Below are 24,425 nucleotides of genomic sequence, written 5' to 3'. Positions count from 1 at the left end.
ATGATGTTTAAAGGGTAACTACCGTTTTTTTCAACCTGGACCCTATTTTCCTATGTTTTTTTGTCAGACACTTAGAATATTAATTTAGCCTGTCAGTGGCAAAACGAGCACTTTTGTGAAGGTAAATACAAGCTGGACAATTGCCCTATTAACTTATGTACATTGTAGCTCGTTTCGCCGCTGCCGACTGCAGTGATCTCGCTTAATACTGGACCAAAGTCAAAGACTGTTGTTCCCATCAGTTAGACACAAACACATAGGTAAGTAGGGTCCAAGTTGAAAAAACAGTGTTTTCACAGGCATGAAATGTCAATGTGTGTGATGTCATTTCATTGAGCCAGTGGATTTTAAAGCAATATATTCTGTACTGTAGGAGAGGGAAGGTTATTTGCCTAAAATTGTATTCTTCAGGGCTCTGTGGATTTCTGTAGCAGCACACAAACAGAAATGTATCTATTTTGAAGACCTATTTGTCCATGTGTTTAGTGGGTTATTACACCCCTGCCTCCGATCGTCTTTTGTTGTTTCTCTTAACGGCTGTGAGTTGCACTTTTGGCAACATGTATTGCTTTTGAATTAAATAGCAAATGTGTCTTTTGTTTTTCCATTCAAGGGCTAATGAAAAAAAAGATTACATTTTTGAAGAATCCCATTCCAGGCAAAGGGACTCCATTGGGATTCAACACCTTCATCATGGCCTTATCTTTTCCACGTCATGACCTTTTTAAAACATGTTCAATTACTAGTGATCTTATTAAAATGTGATAAGGATTATGCATCAAATAATCTCTTGTGATGCTCATATGTGCTACCATGTTTAGGCATAATATAAGTCTCCACGTTTCTATAATGTTCCCCAAAATGCTAATGCTGCCAATTAACGTATATGTTAGGTCGATGTATTCCAAATACCATTACAAGGCTAAATGCTAATTTAGCTAATTTATTATCGGCAATGAATAAGAGTGATTACAGCTGTTCCAAAGTATTCTCGCAGACTCTTTGTTTTTCTACCCTCTGCTAAGTAAAAATAAATTTAGATTACTGATGTAGCTGGCCATAAATCTGCATTGGGTAAAGCCTTGTCCCGTTTTAGGGCTCCTGGACTCTTTCCCAGCACACTTAGCTAAAATTTATGTTATACCTGTCCCACAAAAAGCCTTCAGGAAGAGTTTAGGCATGCCACTCACATTCTCCCATGCTCCCAATCTCATACTGTAAGTGGTAGAGATGTAAAGGACAATAATAGATGATGGTATGAATCACACTGTTTTGTCTGGCTCTGGATGAGCGCTCATTTATAGTTTCATATGTCTCTGTCAGACATTCTATGGGGCGCACAGCATACTGAAAAGTACGAATACATTTTATACTAGTTATGAATAAATCGATAAATGCTATGTTGCCATCATAGGAAGCATTTTACTGCTTCATTACTTCTGTAAAGGAGGTTATATTTATAGTCCTGTTTAATTTTTATGTCCATTTGTCGGTTTGCTGTTGTCTGCCATTCCAGCAGCTGTAAGGTTGTACTGAGGTACAGCTGTGCTTTAAGCTAAACTGTTGATTACACTAGAGGAAAGGTTAGCGATCAACAGTTATAATAAGCCATGCTGAGTGAAACATGAATGTCTGTAGAAATCCATCCAATAGTAGACAATACATTCAACTTAAAACTACAAATGTCAACCTGCTGGTGGCACAAGAGGGAAAGTCAGGGGATCTGCAAAGTGAGTGGGATTCATCCTCTGCATGAGGACCACGAATATCTGTACAAAATGCCATTGCCATACATCTAATAGTTGTTGAGATATTTCAGTCTGGACCGTAGTGGTGAATTAAAAGACATACATTGCCATCCTTAGACTAATGCCACTTGCATGGCTAAAAAGTACAACACATATTTTAGTGAAACTTTGATTTGTTTCTGGCATCATAGGCCTACATACAGTATTATTATGTTTTTGTAATGGTCCTGTTGACAAGTTCTTGGAGGTGTGGCCAATGTAGATTTGTAGCCTTGATGGAGAGATATGCCCTCTGAGTGCTTTTTAGTTAACAAATACTATACAATTGAAAGTAATTTTGACACTTAGAAAAAAAGTCTCCAAGATTTGTAATTATAGTCTAAGAATGACAGTGTTTTCAGATATGTAGAGTCCTTTAGTTTTACTATCTGAAAGAAAAATATAATCATTGTTATGTTCCAGGGATGATTTTTGTTCTTGTGTGAAATGTGTGATTTTGTTTGTTGTCTGTTTTTTGGGTGTACATAATCCCTGTCTGTTTGAATGACATCTTGATAGGGGACAACAATGTTTGTTTAAGATGATCAGTACAATTAAACACTGTCTGTCTCTAATCCCTCTTGTCTCTACCTACTCTGTCACCTTCATTCTCACTTATTGTTTATTGTCTGGGTTTTTCTTTGTATTTGTCTTTACCTTTGTACTTAGCTCCCAATCACCTTTATTACCTCTGGCCCTTTCATTCCCCCCTCTGGTTTTTTATGTAGAAGTCTTACTATTGTCCTTGTTTTGAGGGATTTTTCTTTAAATACTGTTGTTACAGTATCCACACTTCTTTCCCTTTAGTGCTGATGAGAGGTTTGATGCTACATTCCATACAAATGTGCTGGTAAATGCTTCAGGATCCTGCCAGTACATCCCACCAGGTGAGACATTCAAAATGTTCTCTTTCTAACTGTGTCACATTTCACCCATAATAAAAATAAAAAATAAATCATCATAAAATAACCCACTTTTCAATTTAATTTTTGTGATAATCATCATCTTAAGAGACATTAACGTTTTGGTGATTTGCTGGTGTAAAGCCAGGATATTAGCCAAAGTTAAAACCAGGCAAAATATTGAGTAAAAGGTTTTTAGACACCAAGGTTAGATACAACCACTTTCACAGCGTGTCAACTCAAATGCGTCTCTTATTGTAGGATCTGCCACAAGGTGAACACTTTTGAAACAACAGTTATATGTGACCTACTTTTTTTTTTTTGGAAATGCATATATTCATGTTTTCATTTTTCAGTTCATTTAAAGGTGGAGTCTGTGATTCTAATCTAACATACTTTTTGTAAAATTCAGTGAATATCTCCTCATGGTCCGCTAGCTGTCTGTTCTGTGTGCGCTGAAAAAGAAATCTGATTGCTCATACACAGCACAGGCTCTGTAAATGGGAAACAAACAAAGTGGGTCGTACTGAGCCAGACAAGACAAAACTATTCTGTTTGTGCATATGGACGTATGAGGAAGGAATCTGTGGGAGCGAGAGGGACAGTAAATCTCGTACATGCTAACGTTCTGAAGGAGCACCTTCAATAAGCAACTTGTTAATCTTTTTTTTTTTTACCTTTGAAATGGTGATTTTTGTAAACAGAAAAAAAAAGTTATTTTGGTGTACAATTTGGCATTAGATGACATTTAAGTGTTTTTTTTTTTATCAATAAAACTTACACTTATCCCCGGGCTGTTGCATCACAAACCCTTTTGCATGAGGGTGGTTGGCATGTTTTCCTCCAAACTGTGAGGCTTGAAAGAGTGAAATGACTTGGAAATATTGAAATTATGCAAATCACATAACAAAATAATGTAAGTGTTTAGTGCCAAAAGTAACTTTCCTCAAACACTTCTTTGCAGGGATCCTGAAAAGTACCTGCTACATCGATGTGCGGTGGTTCCCATTCGATGTGCAGAAGTGTGACCTAAAGTTTGGCTCCTGGACCCACAACGGCTGGCTGCTGGACCTCCAGATGATGGACGTGGATATCTCCACCTACATACCCAATGGGGAATGGGATCTCGTAGGTAAGAACAAAAACAGACCTTTTTTTTTTTTTTTACACTTTCAGGTGCATAACAGTAAAACTAAATAAAAGGAAATCTGAGATGTTCCTCAAGTTTCTGTCTGGCATACTTACTTACATTGCTTTTCTCAAAAAGTTTTCTGACAGGAGTCATTGAGAACAATTTATCACCTGCTAAATGAAAAGAGCTTATAGCATGCTTTTTATTACAGTAGACCTCAATTAAGTGCTGTCAATCATTCACTATGTTGGTGATCATTTGGTATGAATAAATCTGAAAACTCTGAACACAAAAATGAATTAAAAAAAATAAAAAAAAATATAAGAACTTGCATTGTAACATAAGAGGGATAAAGATGAGGTATGAGAACTGACATGATTGACTGACAGCACTCCCAACATCTGTGGGATATGTTTAAGTAGTACATTGTAGACTCTTTCAGGGACTCTGAAAGACTCTGACAGAGACAGGTTTTCAACATCCGCTAGGCCCTTTAGGTCATATTCCACGGAGTTAGACAGCAGTCATTATGACACAGCTCTGACAGCAGGTGTTTTTGTCGACTTTCTTGTAAGATGCCTTTCTCACTGACATTTTCCTGTCTATGAGTCCTGGTTAAAGAGTGCTACACTGTAGAAAACATGGATAATATTGCAGTACCCACATAGTTTCTTTTTGAACTCTTGCCTTTTATTTGATACACGGTTAGTTTAGCTTAGCTAAACCGAAAACGGGGGGGAGAACTGGCCTGGCTGAAGTGAAAACGTCAATTCATGTTTTTATGGGGTTAGCCTGAGTAACTTCCTAAAGTTTTTTCTGGTTGTCCGGGAAGTCATTGATCAAAGGAAAGAATTAGTCTGGCACATATTTCCCCTATTAAAACACAAAACAACTGTTTTTTGTTTTTACGAGATATGTATTAATTGTGTTGAGGTGCTGGTAAGCGGATTTGGACGGAGCCAGTCTTCCTGCTTATCTTAGCTAACTGTCTTCTGGCTCCAGTATCATATTTACAGCACAGATGGAGTGGTATCGAATTCATTTTCTCATTTATTTCTGCAAGAGAGCAAACAAGCATATTTACATAAGTGTGAAATAATTACTTTAATATTACAGCTTTACAAACCAGGATTTTTCTCTATTTTTCGTGGCTCAATTTATTCTTATTTGTGTCTGTTACAGTACCTTGGTTCTTGGCTAGTCTGTCTGTCTCTTCCAAAGAAACAAAGAAAGAGAAAAAATAGTCAAGTTCTTCTCCTTTTTTCCTCCCCTCCGCCCACATCATCTCTAACTTAAGCTTGGGTGTTGATCAGAGGCCAACAGAATAATTCACATTCACTCACTCACACACACACTTAAATACAAAGTGAGTGTACCCAGCTGGCTGGGGGTATAGAGGGGGCATGGGTGTGTGTGATGACAGCTGGCCTTGGGATGGTTCACTTAATTCAGGCACAGCCAGGCAGCAAGCTGGCCAGGAACACACTCTGTCCTGGTGCCTCAGAACATTCCCATGCACACACACAAACACACACACACACACACACACACACACACACACACACACACACACACACACACACACTCTCACTCTCACTCTCTCACACACACACACACACACACACACACACACACACACACACACACACACACACACACACACACACACACACACACACACACACTCTCACTCTCACTCTCACTACACACACACACACACACACACACTCTCTCTCACACACACACACACACACACACACACACACACACACACACACACACACACACACACACAGATCCCAGACTGAATCAAGTCCGATTTGAAATGTTTATGCATATGAAATCACACTAATTACACAATGGCTCTTATACACACCTAAATGCACACATGGACTCTTACTAGTCTGACCCGACCAAGGTGAATTTGTTTTCTGTTGATTTGATAAACAAGGCAGATTAATTGCGTAAATGTTAACTTGCCAACAGGACAGATAAAGCCACGGCGATGAGCTTTAGGGATTAATAAACGATTAAGGATCGTTTTTGGAGGGTTAGTGGGGTAATTTGAAGTTGACACAGAGTTTGATGACAGATCTTGAAAGTTTCTCCTGCCCAACCAATGCTCATTCCACATACAAGCATTTAGGTCTTGTGTCTCAAGTGTACTAATTAGGGCTGTCAAAATAACACGTTAATTTCAATTAATTAATCTGAGAACAAATAACGCCATTAATCCATTCCATATTGAGGTTTGACCCGGAGCCGTTCTAGCCACCATTGGACTGTAAAATGAAGGAGGGAGACGAGAATGTTCTGCCTGGATCATTAATTGGAACATTTACTTGTAAAAATCTTCTTTCTGCCAACCCTGGCTACCGAAATCTGGTACCACTGATATGTCTGCACTTCTCTCTGATGCTCTGAAACACAAACACCGCTGCACGTGGCGCTAGTTAACACTATACTCGACAGTCGCTAACGTTAGCCTACCGTTAGCTAGTAGCTGGATTAAACACGGTTAAAATGCTGACAGCTAACGCTAAACGGTGTAAAGTTTGACTGTGTTTTACTGTAGAGGATTCAACACCGGGATGTAACAATCTGCAGCTGCCGTCGGAGAAACAACAAAGACAGTGCATTCAATGAAACTGGTAAACTACAGCCTCGTGGTGCATTTGAAGTTATTGTAAATGTCCTTTTCCCATCTGATGGTTCAACAGCAATTTACTAGTGAAATTAGTTATTGTTATTGTTATACATTATTATTAAATCATTTAATTTTGACCATATGGCCTTAGCAATAAACAAGCCGTTCTTTAATGCCACCAACTGTTGTTTAGTACCCTTTTTTTCTTTTCTTTTTTTACTTTCTTAAAAAGTATCGGTTCAGGCACCGTTAATTATGTATGCGATTAATTTCGATTAATTAATCACAGAGTATGTAATTAATTAGACTACATTTTTTAATTGATTGACAACCCTAGTACTAATTGTTCCTCAGATAAACACAACATTTTTTCACTGGGTAATATAGGAACCATGTTTTGACAAGGTGGAAGAATGCATGGAATATAAAGACAATGTCTCTGAAATTATATTATATAAGCCCTAAGTCTTCTGTCTGTTTGGACAACAAACCACATCAAGCAGTGCTTCCTAGGGATTTTAGAATTTTGAATGTGTTATACACAAGGTGAAAACCATGTTGAGAGGATTATTAGTTTATCTAAAAGATTATATCATGACGTCATTGTATTATGTACAGTATTCCTTTAGGCAAGAGTGCATTTGCTGTTTTCTAGCGACAAGCTGCTTTCCACATGTTGACAAAGACAATACATTAATGATAAAAATCATAATCTTCCTAAAATCCGAACATCTGCTATATCTGTGCTTGGTTAAAGTCTGGACGTTTAGATAGAGAAAATTTTAGTGGCATTTAGTGGATTTAGTGACATCTTTGTTTAGTGATTTGGGAGAAACAGACAATAAAACTATAACTTACTAAACTGTATGATACAATTACATGTTTCCTTGCTTAAAGGCACATTGACCATGGGATGGATGAGCATTAATCATAAAAAAAAATTTAATTCTTGACTCACGGTTTTTCCTTTTTGACCAAGGATTCAAACCAGTGATCTTCTGACCACAAATCTACCCTTTCAGATTTAAATGGTCCCAATAAAAATGTACTAAAAAAGATTGTTAATTGATCCTCTCTGCCAAGCACTCAACCGGTAGCTGCACATTAACGGCTCTTTTTACAAGATTGTATTCAGCCAAGCAGAACTAAGAACGAACCTTTATTCTATTTTATAGTTCTGTGTGTTTGACATCTAACTGACTTTCCACCTCTTCGTTTCTCCCCCAGGTGTGCCTGCTAAGCGTAACGAGCTGTACTACGACTGTTGTAAGGAGCCCTACCCCGATGTGACGTTCACGGTCACCATGCGCCGCAGGACACTTTACTACGGCCTCAACCTGCTCATCCCCTGCGTGCTCATCTCTGGTCTGGCCCTACTGGTCTTCCTGCTCCCTGCTGACTCTGGAGAGAAGATCTCACTCGGTACAGGGCAGGACACACACACACACACACACACATCAGTACATCCCTGAACACAGACACACACAGACACACACAGACACACAGACAATGATTCTTGATTATAATCATACATGTTGACAATAAAGTATTTCTCTCCCCTGCCTTGGTGGTGTCAGCCCACCAGAGCCCAACACTTTTGCTCACCCATTTATTTGTCATTGCTTTATGCAAATGCTGACATTAGGCAGTGAATTAGCATTTCAGTTGGATTTGACTTTTTAGCAATTGAAGAAAAGCTCCATTATAAACACAGCAAGGATAATCACCTGGACCTGAAAATGTCAGCTCGTTTCAAAATGCAATTCAGTGAGACAGGGTCGGAGTAAATATATGACTGCACGTAATCCCTCGATGGCAGAAAAGAGAGTGAATATTTCAAAAATATTTTCACAGCTGTTCACACCTATTTTGAAGTAACCAGCTGCATGTATTTTGAGTACTCTCAAGCTACTATTTAAGAGAAAACAAGGCTGTGATGAAAGAATGTATCCTCTGTGCTTCTGCTCTACTGTCTTACTCCAGGCATCACAGTGCTGCTGTCTCTAACAGTGTTCATGTTACTGGTGGCAGAGATCATGCCTGCCACTTCAGACTCCGTTCCCTTGATTGGTAAGGTACTTTTCTACTCTCATTATTGCTCATTGTTACCAGCCATGACAGCGAAGCTGGTATTGATTTCACCTTCTGTGTGTGTGTGTGTGTGTGTGTGTGTGTGTGTGTGTGTGTGTGTGTGTGTGTGTGTGTGTGTGTGTGTGTGTAATCATGGCAAAATTTGCTCCTGGAGACACCTACTGTAGCGGGAATGTGTGTGTGTGTGTGTGTGTGTGTGTGTGTGTGTTCAAATCAAGAACCTTCAGATTTTTCTGTTATTTTACTCCAGTCTCTTTTATTTTTTCTCTCGTTTCTGTACGTTTATTAAAAACATAAACCCCGGGATAAACACAATTAATACATTGTGTTCTGTCTGAACACATCTTCAGAGTAATATTGATATCTTCATCTAACTTTCTGCAAGAATGTGAATACGTAATATTTCCCAAAATGTTAAAGGATTCCTTTAAGGTTGCAAACCAGTTCGGTAAAATGGAATGAGACAATACGGAATATGGGGAAGTGTTCACTTTGCACTGGAATCTGACTTTCATCAGGGAGCTGTAGGCACAGTCTACACAGTACAGCATGGCTGTTGGGTCAGTGTGGACATTGTTCGTCATTAACTATAGATTAGCTGCAGACAGAGATGCTGCTCAGTGATGTAAAACGAAGCCATTAGCAACTTCACCTTTATTGGAATAGACCTATTAACACATTGGCGGAGCAGAACAAATAGATTGAAGACAAAATATAATACTCCTCAACTTTAACTGTGACAGCTTTTCTTACAGACCCCATTATACTTTGACATGGACATTTATACGGAGGCATTTGATTGGTCCGTCTTTTCTGTTAACAGCCGGATAAAAACAAAAATAAAATAAAAAAGACATTTCTTTTAGAGGGGAATATATTCTCATTTTTGTGAAGGTCGTGTGCTTGTCTACATACATATGTTATGCATTTCCATGTTTCGGTGGCTGTTTTGGTTGGTAAAATGTTAGTCATCCTCCCACCAGCCCCTGCAGTGTTAAGACCTCGGGTTTGTTGACAGGGGTAAACTCCCCAAAATAGTCCTGCCAAAATACTATACTTAACTCACGTTTCTTCTTGTACTGTATGTAGATACATGAGCTCTTGATTCAGAATATTACTGTTACACTGTATTAACTGTTCTCTAACTCAAATAGAAATTGCTGTGCTATACTTATGTGCTCTTCTCCTCTTTAGCTCAGTACTTTGCTAGCACCATGATGATTGTGGGCTTGTCTGTGGTGGTAACAGTGCTGGTACTACAGTTCCACCACCATGACCCCCATGGAGGGAAGATGCCTAAATGGGTAGGTTAACAATAATTCATTTTCAAACCCAATAGTTATTCATATGCCAATTCTGATTTCCCTAGCTAGGCGGTGCATTATTTTCAAATAACCACACAACTTATACATATTGGTGAACTCTACTGTTCATCTAGGCTACGGCTCCCATTTGTTGGAGTAATACAGTGAAGTGTATTTGAAGGTTGTGTCAACACAAAAGTTTGACTAACAGAGTATTCTTACCCTAAGTATGAGTTTGTTAGGAGGCCAATTTAATCAGGAGTGTCCACAGACATTATTTTTGTGATAACCGTGCTGTTATATATATAGTTTTATTGATTAAATGTGGGTTTCCCCCAAAAGATTATCCACTTTGAACCATACAGTTATCAAATAATAATGCACTCTATGTAAGGAAACCCTCATACATACATTATTATTGTATAATCCCATGGCACATTGTTCATCATAACAATGAGAAGAAGTAAGAAAGGGGAGTAACAGTTATATTTGTCTTCTGCATTTCTCTTATTGCCATTCTTTAAATTTTTCCATTCAAATCTTGGTTTATGACTCACCGACCTCTCCTCCCCGTCCCTCCTCTGTCAAACACCGCTCTGCCTTATCTCATCTCTTCATCCAGGTCCGAGTTATCCTGCTAAACTGGTGTGCTTGGTTTCTACGCATGAAGAAACCTGGTGAGGAAAGAAAAACAGCTGTGAGCTCCAATAGCCCCCCAAACTACAAGTACTCCAACCCAGCTCCTCCTCACCATACCAGCACCAACAGCATTCAGATGAGCACCATACCAGGGCAGGCATCCACCCAGTCAACCACGACCAATGGGAACATGAACCTGTACTTTGGCTACCACTCGATGGGCACAGACAACCCTGCTTTCCCACCGAGCACTGATTCAGGTGTGGTGGTGTGCGGCGGTGGGGGAGGCGGCCATCCTAACGGCTCCTCTCCACATGACATCCACTCAGAACAGGCGCGGACTTTGCTGCTGGAGCAGGTTCCGGAAATTTCCCGGATCCTGGAGGAGGTGCACTATATTGCCAGTCGCTTCCGAGAGCAGGATGAGGGAGAGGCGATCTGCAGCGAGTGGAAGTTTGCAGCAGCGGTGGTGGATCGGTTATGCCTGGTGGCTTTCTCACTCTTCTCCATCATCTGCACCTTCACGATCCTCATGGCAGCTCCCAATTTCATTGAGGCTGTGTCCAAAGACTTCACATAAGGCTGATTTCCTCCCTTTCTGAGAGGAAAAAAAAGATCCGACACAATTAGAACTGTACCACAAAAGCCTCCCTGCTACAACGATGTGAAGCCCCACATGATTGTTATTTCAAAAGTGTTGTTACCAGTCACAGTACACCAGAAGCAAACCTTTCCCTCTATCTTTACATACTTCAGTCAGTAGATGATGTGATTTTTTCTTTTCAAGGTAGCTCTCCTCGCTAACACTGTACATACAGTATGTCACATAGGTTGAGGCTACATGCAGTAGTTAATGATGTAGAAACTCACACTAATGCACTTTTCATCTGTATCCCTGTTGTACCAAATCATTTACCTCATTGCCACCACCTGGGCTTTAAGCCTCATCAGAATATATTGTTTTTAACATTTTTCCCTCTTTGTTTTCTGCTACTTTTGTCCACTTCCTTTCCCAACGGTAGCGCTTCTCATCTTTTACAAATGTCTTATTGTCTTCAGCAGTTACATACAGTACAGTCAATAGAGTTCAATAAACAGTTTTAGGGATAGTTTTTTTTATAGGCTTGGGCTCAGGCTTCTAGGAATGCTATTTCATTTGTATTTTGTAAATAAATCAACATCGTACTTTATGAAGATTAAAGAAAGGAAGAGAAAGAGATTCAATCTTTATTAAGTTGTAGAATTCACTGAGAGATACTGACACGTTGACTCGTAGCATTGTTCATGTCACTTCTGTTTTAACTAAGGCTGCCAATAATAATTTTCATTTTAGATTATATGCCAATCATTTTCTTGATCATTCGATTCTGCATTTTGTATATAAAATGTCAGAAAATAGTGAAAAATGTTATAATTTGCAAGAACCCAAGGTGACGTATTCAGATTGAATATTTTATCCAATCAACAGTTCAAAACTCAAGGAAATTATTAATTTACAATGATATATGAGGGAAAAAAAGCATAAATTCCTCACTTTTGAGGAGCTGGAAATAGTGAATGCTTGGCATTTTTGCTTGAAAAATTACTAAAACGGTTAAATAATGATCAAAGTAGTTGCCGATTAACTTTCTCTTGCGCGACTAATCCATTCTAAGTATTGGATTTGTCCTTAATGGCCTCTTTCTTGCCTTTTAAGTCATCCTCATTATACCCTTGTACTTCCTTTTTTACCACTATTCTTATCATTTCTTTCTTGCATAGCTTACACCCAGGTTCTATATCTATAAATGTGAATAGATACAGTTTTACTGTTGCCAGTATAAAAATCATACTTAACTGTGACATCAGAGACATTTACCATTTTGCTCTTTTCAAGTTCATTAAAGCGTGAAGTCATTTCTTCTTGCCTCCATCCCTTGTGCTAAACAATATATTTAGTTAGCAGTTGATACATTCTGGCTATCTGTAAGTCAATCACATTCATTCACAATGTATTTTTCTTTTGGCATCAATTTAATGTTTATCTGACTTGTGTTCTAGTGTTGCTGTTTCTGCGAAAAACTCACAATTAAGAAAGAAGATCAACGAAAGTAGTGATTGAAAGACAATATTTGTTCTTCTGAAGAATTTCTGAATGGATTCTGAAGGGACATCACCCCAGTAGAGATGCATTTGGAACTAATCTCTGGTATTGTAGTGCTGAGTGCTTTGTGTTTTTACTTTCTAATACTCAGCGAAAGGCAAATAGCCTCGTGAGACCGTCCTGATCTCGTGAGCTCCAGTTTTCCACTCGCAGATCAGTCTGGCATCTTGAGACAGAGAAAATTTGGAGCCGTTCGCCAAACGACCGACCAATCGGCGTTGGTTTTGAGGCGGGTTTAGGTGTGACGCAACGAGAAGCGACTATTCAGTCTAAACAACATGATGGCTTCCACGGATGAGATGAGCGTAGCTATCGCGCAAGTTTTATCCAAATTAAAAAGCATTCCTTCATTGAAAGAAGAGCAAAAAACGGCACTGGAGGCTTATCTCGAAGGAAAAGATGTGTTTGCTCTTCTCCCGTCCATCACCAACATAGGTGGTGATAGACAGATGGTTTATCCAATCAGCTAACCAGTATTTCCGCCCCTTCCCAAAAGTTCTCCAATGGAAAGTTCCCAGATGGATATGCCGAGCAAATGCGAAGCAATCCATCTGGCGGAGTCAGGTAAAAAGGCAAACACATTCTTCTCTAATCTGTAGCAACAACATGCAACAAGGATTACTGGGTGACCTTATGAAACAGATTTGTGTTCAACCTTCTCACTACCTGAGCGTCTCTCTGATCCTCAGTTGTACAAGACACGTGTGAATTCCCATTTTTATGCACACAAATGAACTCAGACTTCTCCAACTTAGCACTTGCATTTTAAGTGGGTTTTTAGGAAAAAAAGTACATTGTGTGACTGCTGCAGAAATAGTCACTGAATTGGAATTCATGCTGTTACAGTTAATCAATGGGCCGAGTGTAGACAACCCACCCATTGACGACTCTATGTCTCCAAGACTGTAAAGCATTTATATGTCATATCCACTTAAAATAGACTGACAGGAACAGATGGCGCCAATTTTGGCATCTTTGCAGCACTCTTTGTGTTCCTTCATTTGTATCTAGTTTTAAGATTTAATCAAGATTCAAAAAATGTTTACACTCCTTTTTTAAGTCTAACTAGGAATGACATATAGTTTAACCATTACTAATATGGTTGTTTTTTTAATGTAATGGTATTAAAGGTGCCATTGTTGTATTGTTAAAGGAATAAAAAAAAAATAAGGCACCGAAATCTGCGTTGCTATTCGGTCCGGTAGATAGCGGTCGTTACGGAACCCATGCTGGGATTGTTACTTCGCCTGTCAAAGGTCCCATAGATGGGAAGAGGGTCTTGGTAAGTATGTTACGTAATGGGTAGAGGAAAATTACAAGACATTGATCACTGACTCATAATGGAGAATATGAATAGTGGCGATATATTGACTCATATGAGACGTGGAAGAGGAAGTGTCTTCTACATAGCCTACATGAAATTTGGACTAACTTATGTAGATACTTTGTGGGATAACCTGACACACTTCTATTGTTACTCATTCATGTTGATTTCTATTCAGCATATGTGTTTCATGTGAGAAGGATTTATGGCACAGAAAATGTGTTCAAAGTGTGTCAAATGAAGAATGATGGAAATGTTAATTTGACTGTACTAAAAATATGAAAAGCGAATTAGTTATTCTGGGTAGAAATTGACAAGTCAAAGCTATATTAAAGCTGCAACCACACAACTGTCTCAAATAGCAATGCTGCAAAATGTGAAACTCTGTTGACTGATATTGACGTACATTTGAAATGAGCGTGTGACTTTTGCCATGCTATTACAGGATTGTATTTTGGGTCAACTTGAGTGTCTTTTTCTTTATGGTCTGTGCCATTCTGCTCAGAATGATTCATTCTCCTTTGAAGGATGTACCTTACATAAATTCACTGTACATGACTATTTTGTGAAAAATAAAGGAGAAATGTGATAATTACTGGCATTTGAGTGGCTGACATTTAACACATTCACTAAATTATACATTTAAATATGCTTTCACTCACCAAAGTTGTCAGACCATCCTCATTCCTTTCTTGAAGCGACTGGATTATGACAGAGTTGCTGTTGTCAATCTAACTGGACAGGCAGTGTAATGGCAGCTTGTCATCTGATGTGCCTGGTTAATCACAGCATGCGACTGCCAAAATATTGTTCCCATAAAATGTAGTTATATACAGTGTGACATGCAACTTAAAGGAATAAAACCGACACAAAACAGGAAATGTCCATTTTTCTTACTATAACATTTCAGATTTAAAGGAATATAGAACCACTGGCAAGAAAGCAAACGAGCACATTTCCCAAATGTCAAACTATTCCTTTAAATCGACAGCAAAACTAGTTTTGTGTAAAATAAAGGAGAAATGTGATAATTACTGACAGAATAAGATATCTTCTCCTTAACCCCATTTACAGAGGGAGTAAGCCATCTTGATAGATGTTTCCTGCCTGACAGAATGAGCTACCTTCCCCTTAACCACATTTACAGAGGGAGTAGGCTACCTAATAGATGTTTCCTGAGTAACAGAATGAGCTACCCTCCCCCTCAACTACAGAGAGAGTAGACCATCCTGATAGACGTTTCCTGCTTGACAGAATTAGCTAACCTCACCTTAACCACAATTACAGAGGGAGTAGGCCATCCTCATAGAAATGTCCTGCCTGACAGAATGAGCTACCGTCCCCTTAACTACATTTACAGAGGAAGTAGACCATCTTGATGGACGTTTCCTGCCTGACAGAATGAGCTACCCTCGTCTTAACCACATTTACAGTGGGGGGTAGGCCATCCACAGTAGTTTGTTGCAAAATGACACAGTGAGTGAGATATAGACGTCAGCAACTGAGCCCAGCATCTGTTGATTTATAATACCAGGCAGCTCTCTGTATTAATCAATTTTTTGTTCCTTTTTTTGGATTGAGAAACAATAACTGACATATTTTCCCGTTTTCAACACTGCCTCATACTTATTGAAAAGGGAACTATACTACTAACTAAACATTTGATTCTAGCTAAATATGTACATTTCATATACACTAAATCGAAACATTCAGGGGTTCCGTCTTGGGAACAGTATTTCTAAATGTTATGTGTGTGTGTGTGTGTGTATGTCCCATCGTTAATTTCCTTTTCAGGTGTAGTTGCATGTGGATAGTGGTATTACATTTTAAGGACAAGTTTTAGACTACTGCACAAAGTTTTTAAGATTCTCTGCACCCATAGCTGATAGGTGAACATGAGCTCAGATGTGAAAATGTAAGAGTGAGTCCACAGCAAGGCTCAGAAAACTTCATTTCCCAGCAGGAATGGATGACTGAGCTACGTTGAGCCAAGTCAGGACTCAGGAGGGATCCAATCTCCTAACTGATATTAGTTAGGACGTTCATGCAGCTCACACACACACACACACACACACACACACACACACACACACACACACACATAAACACATATGCACACCTGACAAATGCTGCTCAGCGGAGAAATGACATGTTCAAATTGGTCAAATCTAATCTCAGAAATTCACTACACACAGATGTTGGTGGCTGTAATTGTACTACCCTGCATCTCACTCACACACACACACACACACACACACACACACACACACACACACACACACACACACACACACACACACACCCCTTCCATTTGCCAACAGGCCAAGCTGACAGAGACAGTGTCCTCACATTGTCCCCACCCCTTCCCCCTGCAGACTGTCCCAGAGCTATCCCGCTTTTTCTGGTCCTGAGGTGGAACAGACCACATGAGTGAATATTGTTTGTTTGCTCTGTTTGTTGACACAGTTGGTGCCAGGTCAGGTGGAATAGATCTCTGCAGACTTTGTGAAGTTATTGTAATGTAAAGACCACACACACGTCCCTTCTGTGAGATCGATATTGCTGTTTGCTTTGTAGAAAACGAAATGTCTGCATGCAAACACCCGTCTGATCTTTAGTTGGTGATTCTGTAATAGTTCAGACAATGCCCGAACAGGTGCAACCTTATAGTGTGTTCCATTTGTACTCGGAACTCAGATTTTCCAATGGCTAACGTGGCTAGAGCTAATGAAAACAATGAAAATCCAACTTGTAAATGGAACGCATTCAACTCAGGTGTGACGTCATTCCCAGCTTCGGCTTCTGAGTTAAATTATTATACCTATTATACCTCTGCATGACTGAGGTGGAAGGCCTTTGCACGGTCACAGCCTCATTACTGTTCACTCTGAACTGTTTATTGTAAGCTCAGTCTTCTGTGTTCTGCACACAGAGCAGGAATATGACTCTAAATCATTACATGTAAATAGAGCAGGAACCTAATTCGTCTGTAGTCAGAAACACTGGAATGTTTTGGAATATTACTATAAAATAATCCAGAAGCAGTTATTAAAAATGATGTCGGTTTATTCACTTTCTTGCCAAGACATAGATGAGAAGATTGATACCACTCTCAGACACAAGGGTGGTTTGGATATTCTCATTAGCCAAAAAGTCACTACTGTGGTAGTCTCACAGACGTCTCTCCACAGCTTGTGTCAGCGCTGAATTACTGCTGTGTTAGAACTTTGAAATAAATCATCAGCATTGAATAACCTAAATGTCGGTTGTTACGATTACAAATCCCTCCAGTGAGAGCACAAGGCCACTATTGATTAGTTACCAAATATTCATGTTAACAGCTGTCCTCATTGTCCTAGAGCGGTTTTCATCATCGGTTGAAATGGAACAATCTATTTGCTTTACACATTTTTTAATCTCTTCGCCCCCCTTTTTTTTTTAGACCCATCTGTTTCAAACATTAGCCATGTTCTCTTCCCTCTGACTTAATCCATCGGGAAGTGTGTGTGTGTGTGTGTGAGATGATTGTTAATCTGGTTTCAGAGTGACTGGGGCATACAATATAATTTACTCCTCCAATCCTTTCCCTCCCTCAGTACAGTACAGTACATGCACAGTTATTCATAGTGTATAATCTTGATTGATAAAAGGATTTATCAGAAGAATGAAGGTTAAAAAAAGGAGGTTAGGAGGTCAGTGAATGTTGCTTTGTTGATACAAAGGTTGCTGAAAACCATGCATGTGTGAAGTAATCTGTGCAGTCACTGTGTATGCACTAGTTGACTTGCACAAAATTAAAACTGGATCATGGGGGATTTGTGTTTATTGCAGAAACTTTCAGGTGCAGCAAGTCAAATCTGTCAGTTGTCACTGTCTGTGATTAAATTTGTATGAAGGTGAGATAAATAAATGATAAAGGTTTCACCTTTGAGCGGACATGTCCTGATGTGTACTTAAAAGCCCCTGCAAAGCCCGACAACTCATCACCATTTACAGCTTTAGGGAAGCCTTTGCATAACCAGTAACACAATTGCCTCTGCTGCAAATTCCAATCCTGCTCAAAAACAGACAGAGTTAAGTTAGTCTAATAACCAAAGTGCATTGTAGTCTGTACATGTGGGACAGTCAGGACATAGAAACAGACAGCAGGAAAGTGAATGAGTGGAAATGGGAAATCAGGTAAAAGCTCAGAACAAAGTTGGTCAAACTTGTCATGACACATTTTTTCCCCTTTCAGCTTCATGATGTATAAACCACACGTAACTATTTTATTTAACCATATTATTACTATATTACAATTTTACATGATACACAATTTTACAATTGCTTTGGCTCAGTTTTTACAAGTTTCAGTGTGCAAAACCCATAATGCAAAGAGCCAAAATATCTTGCTGAGTTCTTACCAATAAACCCCAAAAGCTTGCCTTACATACAATGGGAATCAATGCGACGTGGTATCAAGCATTTCTTCTTATTTTACTTATGCCATTAATATTTATTACCTTGGTGCAGCATAATCACTAATTACTTTCCCACCACTGCGAAAGAAAAAAAGGACTTTAAAAATGCTATTTCTTTTTCTGTCTACTGTCAACATGTTCTATCTATTGTCTGTTACAACAGTGTCAATTGTAGTTTACAGTTATGATGATTTCCAGTATCACAAGCAACTGAAACATCCATTACATTGGGTTGTCCTTCTATGTTGTGGTAAATACAGAACAGAAAAAGTCAAGTGACGCATTGAAGTACAATCACAATTCGACTTTTGTAAATTGATGATTTTCTGTGGTGTAAAGTCAGTCTCTAGATTTCATTACATTTACAACAATGCATATTCAATTAATGAAATGGAGATTTTCAAAGACCATTCTTACTCTACACCATTTCAAATAATTGTCTTGTGGTATTACCTCAAGAAAATGACCACTGCATACTGTTTTTGTGAGAAATAGTTATTGTTTAACACCATTATTTGATATTATATTTAATATTTCAACCATGATTAAACTACACTGAAACAAGTAAATATGTTGTGAGGCTATGATACACTTACTGAATCATGCTGTACCTCATATCATCAATACAGTAATACATTTGAGTAATTAATTACAGTAATTTATTGTGTGTGCTTTTGAGGGTAGAATTAGTAATACAGCATTTTGTGTAAAGCATTTTGTTAATTGAAACTCAGAAAACAGAAAAAAAAGCAAATGCTGCAATTTGCAGTGATGTGTATATATATATATATATATATATATATATATATATATATATATATATATATATATATATCTAGCTCATCTGTATTGATGCTTTTAAAGCTGTCTTTCCCTCTACAGAATCATACGTTTATTTTTTTTATGCTGCTCTTCCCCAGGTTGATTGATGTTAAATAGAGTTTATATATGTCCATTCCTGCTTGGCGTTAGCGGAGCAGTAAGGCGTGGAGGAAGCAGTGTGTGTGACACAGACAGAGATTGAGTGCGTTTGCACCCTGCCCAAGTACTGCAGTGGGTGTACTTAATGTGTTTGAAAAGCCATATTTTATGTGTTTGCACTGCTTGCCCTAAGTGTCACAAATAGGCTGATGTGTGTGGGGGGTTTGGCGGAAACATTTCATCATTTGATGATCATCATACCGTCTCAAGTCATCCCTTTTAGCAATTCCCCTATTTTTTTTTCTTTTCACGTTTGAGAACCATTGATGCATTCACACATCTACGTTCATCTATTCCGCTGTCCATCCCTCCATCTTTTTTGTCCCTGAGGCTACATGTGTACTGTAAATTTCAATAAGCACATTCATCCAATGACTTACCGCACACCGTGAATGGAGCTTTTCAGTATGGGAGTCTAGTATATGGTGCTTACAGCAAATGTCTCATCTTCAAAGATCTGGATGTACTGCACCGCTCTCATCAAGTCTCAGCAGCATAGGACTATGTTGCTGCATATAACTGATATTAATGTCTGCGGATACACATAAGTGTAGGAAAGAAGCATATAGATCAGTCAGGGCTAGCTCAGAAGTGTTTATTACACTGCACTTTCAGCAGAAATCATGTCTGTGAAAATCTTTATAAATAATTCCACAAAAGCTTAAACGTAATTCAAAGTTGTGTATAGAGATGTATGTTTCGGTCACATTTTAAATTCCCTTTTCTCCTTGAATAAAAACTTAATCATCCAACTGGCACAGCAGAGCAGAGGCTTTTGATATCCAATAGTCGCTGGGTCGATGGGAGGGAATCATTACTGTCACAACAAAATTAGTAGAGTGACCTGGAGTGAGACAGAAATGAAAGGTGAGGGAAAACGTCAAATCAAATTAGCTATCCATTACATTGCCTAATGGTGAAAGAGATTGTTCTAGACATCAAAAACTCCCCCAAACAACTAGGAAGTAACTAAGAAGATATACGTCCATGCTTAAGTGCCCTTGAGCAAAACAACAAACCCCTGCCTGCTCATTCAGTATCAAATGTGTCAGCTAAATGCATTAAAATGTAAAAATATAAATTGCAAACTAAACCAGTAAGTACCTGTGGTAGACAGAGTTCCAGCTCTGGCTGATGTCTTGTACAGAGGAGCATGGTAGAGGTCAGGCTCTGGCACGTAGTTCTGCTGTGGCTCAAAGTGCACCACCGGCAGCATGGCGTTCATCACTCGAGGTAACGCATCCTCAATCACCATGTTGTCATCGTCCCAGCGACTGGAATCCATGAACAAGCCGTGCACGAGCACACCATTCTTGGGCTCTGGTAACTGTTGCGTCCACAAATGAGTTGGAGCAGCGGAGAGTGAAAGATACATATTCAGTTATCAATTCTCTCTTTTTAATGCATTGCTCTTGTATTTTCACATTAAATGTACGTGGTAATGGGGAATAGTAAGCTTTGACATTCACCGTTGCTCTGACCATCACTTATCCTTTTAGAAGCTGGGTTACCAACACAAACAATGTTGTTTTTGCCTTTATACAGCAATTTATTAAGGATTTGATTTTTATTATTCTTACAAAAAAGTTTTACAGGAGCTTATGCGCTGGGTGCAGTGACTTCCTCGGGTCTCCCACAGCTATTAAATGAAGTCAAGGTTGGTTACAAAAAATAAAAGACCTTTAATATATTTGGCAAGACATTTAAAAGTACACCAACATGTTTTGGCTTGAGCCTTCTTCAGACATCCTGAGGTGCCTGGATATGTTTTTTTTCAGGACTTTCTCCTCCCGGTGAACTTTATTCCCTTCTATGAGCACCGGTGGTTAAAAGTATACCCTGCCACTTTTTTCGTTCACTATTAAACGAAGGTTGAGACATGGCCCCTGATCCCATGGGGGCTATGGAGTATGACACATGCGCGATGTAACGGGAGCTGCGATGTTGGAGGGTTACAGCAGACAGCGCTAAACATAAAGGGATGGTGTCTGATCAGGTGCTCTTTGGGTGCGCAGAAAATAACTTTTTGGGTATGCTCGAATGGATGGCGACCGATATACATATATTTATTTTTCGTATAAAATATATTCAGACCCAAGGCAAACTGCGGACACTTCAGTGAAACAAATCTATCACCCCCATGTTCTATGATCGTGTGCCAGCTCCTGAGCCTTTTGGCAAGTGTAGATAAGATATTACTGTGCATGTGTTGTTCCCCAATGATATGAGGCGTCATAACACTGTGACTTCTAGTCTAGTTTAGCCTCTTTGGGATCTCGGCTGGAAAACACGTGTTTATGCGAGCATAATTAAACAAATCTCAATTTAAGCTGAGAACAAATCTGAGGTGAGTATGTTGATGGAGACATGAACAACAGAGATTGTAAATTCTGCTAAGAGAATTTGAGAGGAGTGAACTTAAGGAAATGTGCAAACTTTAGCTGAGCTGTGTGTCTGCAGTGAAACCTCAAGAAAATAATACTTATAGTTAATAATAGTTTTTTTTTGTTGGGGGGTGGGGCATTTAATGCTATAGACAGCCACCACTTAAAGTAATGAGAGGAAATGAGGCGAGAGCAACATGGGGAATGGCATGCAACAAGTGTTTGAAATAAGGATAGAAGGACAACTGGAACCTACAGGATTCATCAGAATCCTTAAACATCACTTATCAACCACCCCCCCCCCTCCTTTCACGTACATCATCATCCATGTCCAGTTTAGTGTTGTCAGGGAGACTGAGTAGAGCCTTACAGACTGCTACCTGGTCTCTGTACAACGGCACCATGTTGAAGCGGAAGTTGAGCTCATCAATGGGCAAATTGTAGTGCCTGGCATGATTCTGAAGCACCCCTACAGGCCAGCACACAGAGGAAAACATGAAAGATGCATTTCATCAGGTTCTTTTTGCAAGATCTAACGCATGTAAATAGTGCAGTTAAAAGCTAATCACATTATTTTTACGTATAATTAAAAGAATAGCTGGAGTAAGAGCTATTCCAGTAGCTTTGCAATTTCCCTTACTGCTATGGTTCATTGACCACATTGAGTATACGTTGTTGCTGCAGTGTTTTACCAGTAAGAAAGCCTTGAGGGAAGAAGAATCCTGAGATCCAGAAAGATTTGGGCGGACCACGTGTGATCCAAGCCTAACAAGACAGAGAGAGAAAGGGACAAAATGTAATTAGAATTTGTGCATCTATAAATAACTTTTTAATGTGTTGTGTTCAATGTTTAACAAGCCATGGTGCATTACAGGCATCCTGTTACTTATGGGGTCTGACAGTGACTCAACTATTGACTGGCATTGAGGTGGATTCTCTCTTTTCAGGTAGTGAACATTTGCACTCTGACTCAGCGGCTACCCATCACATAATAAACTAATGCAACTCGCCCCCCTTTGTCCTCTTTGTGTGTGTGTGTGTGAGTGAATTTTAGTGATTGTGCAACACTCATGTTCAGACCAGTCTCATGGAAGAACAGCTCAAGTCAGAGGAGATGAACCAAATGCTAAAAGAGGGTGTACAGAGACAGAGAGAGAGAGAGAGAGAGAGAGAGAGAGAGAGAGAGAGAGAGAGAGAGAGAGAGAGAGAGAGAGATGGTCTGTGCCTCAGGGAAGAACGCAACATGTTATTAGTGTTTTCAACTTGATGAGAGCACTTCCATTTGTTTCTCAGTTCCATGCCTACCAAATTATTTCCTGTTACAGTGCTTCAGAACTCTGTCAAGATAAACACACACACACACACACACACACACACACACACACACACACACACACACACACACAAAAACAAAGTACTTCATGAGATTTGAGTCCTGTCAGTGTGTGCGACAGTCAGTGATCCAGAGACTTGAGCCAGAAGAAGGAAGTGAGTCCTATTATCATATTTCCCCCCATCTTTTCACTAATCTCTGATTCATTCATACGCTTTTACGTTAACTTTATTAAGACAAAATATTTTAAACAAAATACAAATAAAACTCAACGTAAGCAAGTGCATAAGATGCCAATATGTGTGTTTGTGTGTCAGTATGTGTTTCCCTTTTTCTTCCAAACCTGGATAAAGGAGGTCCTGAGGGCAAGGTCTCTGACCCAGGAGGCCAGGGGTTTGAGAGAAGGGTAGGCAGAGTTCGCCCAGTGGGTGGGAACCTGGTTGTTCATGAAGCTTGTGTATATGCAGTCCATTTCTTCTGACATCACCACCAGACCTGCTATTGCCTTCTGCAGAGTGATAAGAGACGTCTGGGAAATACAGAAAAATCATACATCAAAATGAGGCAGTCAAAAGGAAAATGAAAATTATTAAATTGTTAAAAATAAAATAATTATTTTTTATATATCTAATATGTTTTATTACATGCTCATTCAACATAACTCATCACCTTTTTTTTAATCAATGAACCAATCAAAGAATTAATGAATTAATTATTTTTTTCTCTATTATCTTTCCTATTCTATTATCACATGAAATGTTATCCCATCTTTTTTATTTTCTATTTTTTTCTTAGGTCATTTCGCCCAAAGATGTCCAAGTATAATTCCTTAAGAGGGAGGGAGTAACGCGTTACAAAAGTAACGCGATTACAGTAATGTATTCCTTTTTGCTGTAACGCAGTAATACAACACATTACTAATTCAATTTCGGTAATATTATACTCGTTACAATCTCAGTAACCCGAGTTACAACGCATTTTAACCCGACGTTTAGTGGCGTTTGTTTTTTTAAGAATTCACCAACACCGCGAAAACATTTCGGCACAGAAAATAAAGTCTGCGAGTGTTATTTCCTGTTGCTGTCTTCTGTGGTTGAAATGACTCCAGAGACAGATACATTTGCGACATGGACATTATTTTCAGGAGTTTACGCTGCGTTGAAGCGAGCTGTCCCGTCACCGTTCCCGTGGTCAGAGCCAGAACCAGAGACGGCACGGCCAACATCTGTGTCCTGTCAGTGCCGACAGCAATGTGCCCGAGCAACTGACAGATAACAACATGTCGGGAATTAATGTTT

At 39.1% G+C, this 24,425-nt stretch overlaps 2 protein-coding genes across 2 annotated transcripts in view; one reads left to right on the top strand and one right to left on the bottom strand.

The window, feature by feature from the left end:
- The window catches only part of chrna8 (cholinergic receptor, nicotinic, alpha 8), a 48,456-nt gene extending 37,374 nt beyond the window's left edge, over nucleotides 1-11,082 (top strand). Inside the window, exons 5-10 of the mRNA XM_078270132.1 lie at nucleotides 2,595-2,674; nucleotides 3,654-3,821; nucleotides 7,696-7,890; nucleotides 8,452-8,538; nucleotides 9,754-9,863; nucleotides 10,486-11,082. Of these exons, the coding sequence (XP_078126258.1) occupies nucleotides 2,595-2,674; nucleotides 3,654-3,821; nucleotides 7,696-7,890; nucleotides 8,452-8,538; nucleotides 9,754-9,863; nucleotides 10,486-11,082 (1,237 nt within the window). The remainder of the gene's footprint in view (nucleotides 1-2,594; nucleotides 2,675-3,653; nucleotides 3,822-7,695; nucleotides 7,891-8,451; nucleotides 8,539-9,753; nucleotides 9,864-10,485) is intronic.
- An 8,216-nt stretch (nucleotides 11,083-19,298) lies between these two features.
- dnah6 (dynein, axonemal, heavy chain 6) overlaps nucleotides 19,299-24,425 on the bottom strand; it is a 69,241-nt gene continuing 64,114 nt past the window's right edge. Inside the window, exons 78-82 of the mRNA XM_078266663.1 lie at nucleotides 23,471-23,656; nucleotides 22,487-22,559; nucleotides 22,112-22,263; nucleotides 20,515-20,737; nucleotides 19,299-20,254 (exon numbers count right to left, since the gene is read on the bottom strand). Coding sequence (XP_078122789.1) covers nucleotides 20,151-20,254; nucleotides 20,515-20,737; nucleotides 22,112-22,263; nucleotides 22,487-22,559; nucleotides 23,471-23,656 — 738 coding nt within the window. The 3' untranslated portion in view covers nucleotides 19,299-20,150. The remainder of the gene's footprint in view (nucleotides 20,255-20,514; nucleotides 20,738-22,111; nucleotides 22,264-22,486; nucleotides 22,560-23,470; nucleotides 23,657-24,425) is intronic.

This window comes from Sander vitreus, chromosome 2 (assembly GCF_031162955.1).
Source record: "Sander vitreus isolate 19-12246 chromosome 2, sanVit1, whole genome shotgun sequence".
Lineage (NCBI taxonomy): Eukaryota > Metazoa > Chordata > Actinopteri > Perciformes > Percidae > Sander > Sander vitreus.
This window is presented reverse-complemented; position numbering and strand designations above follow the sequence as displayed.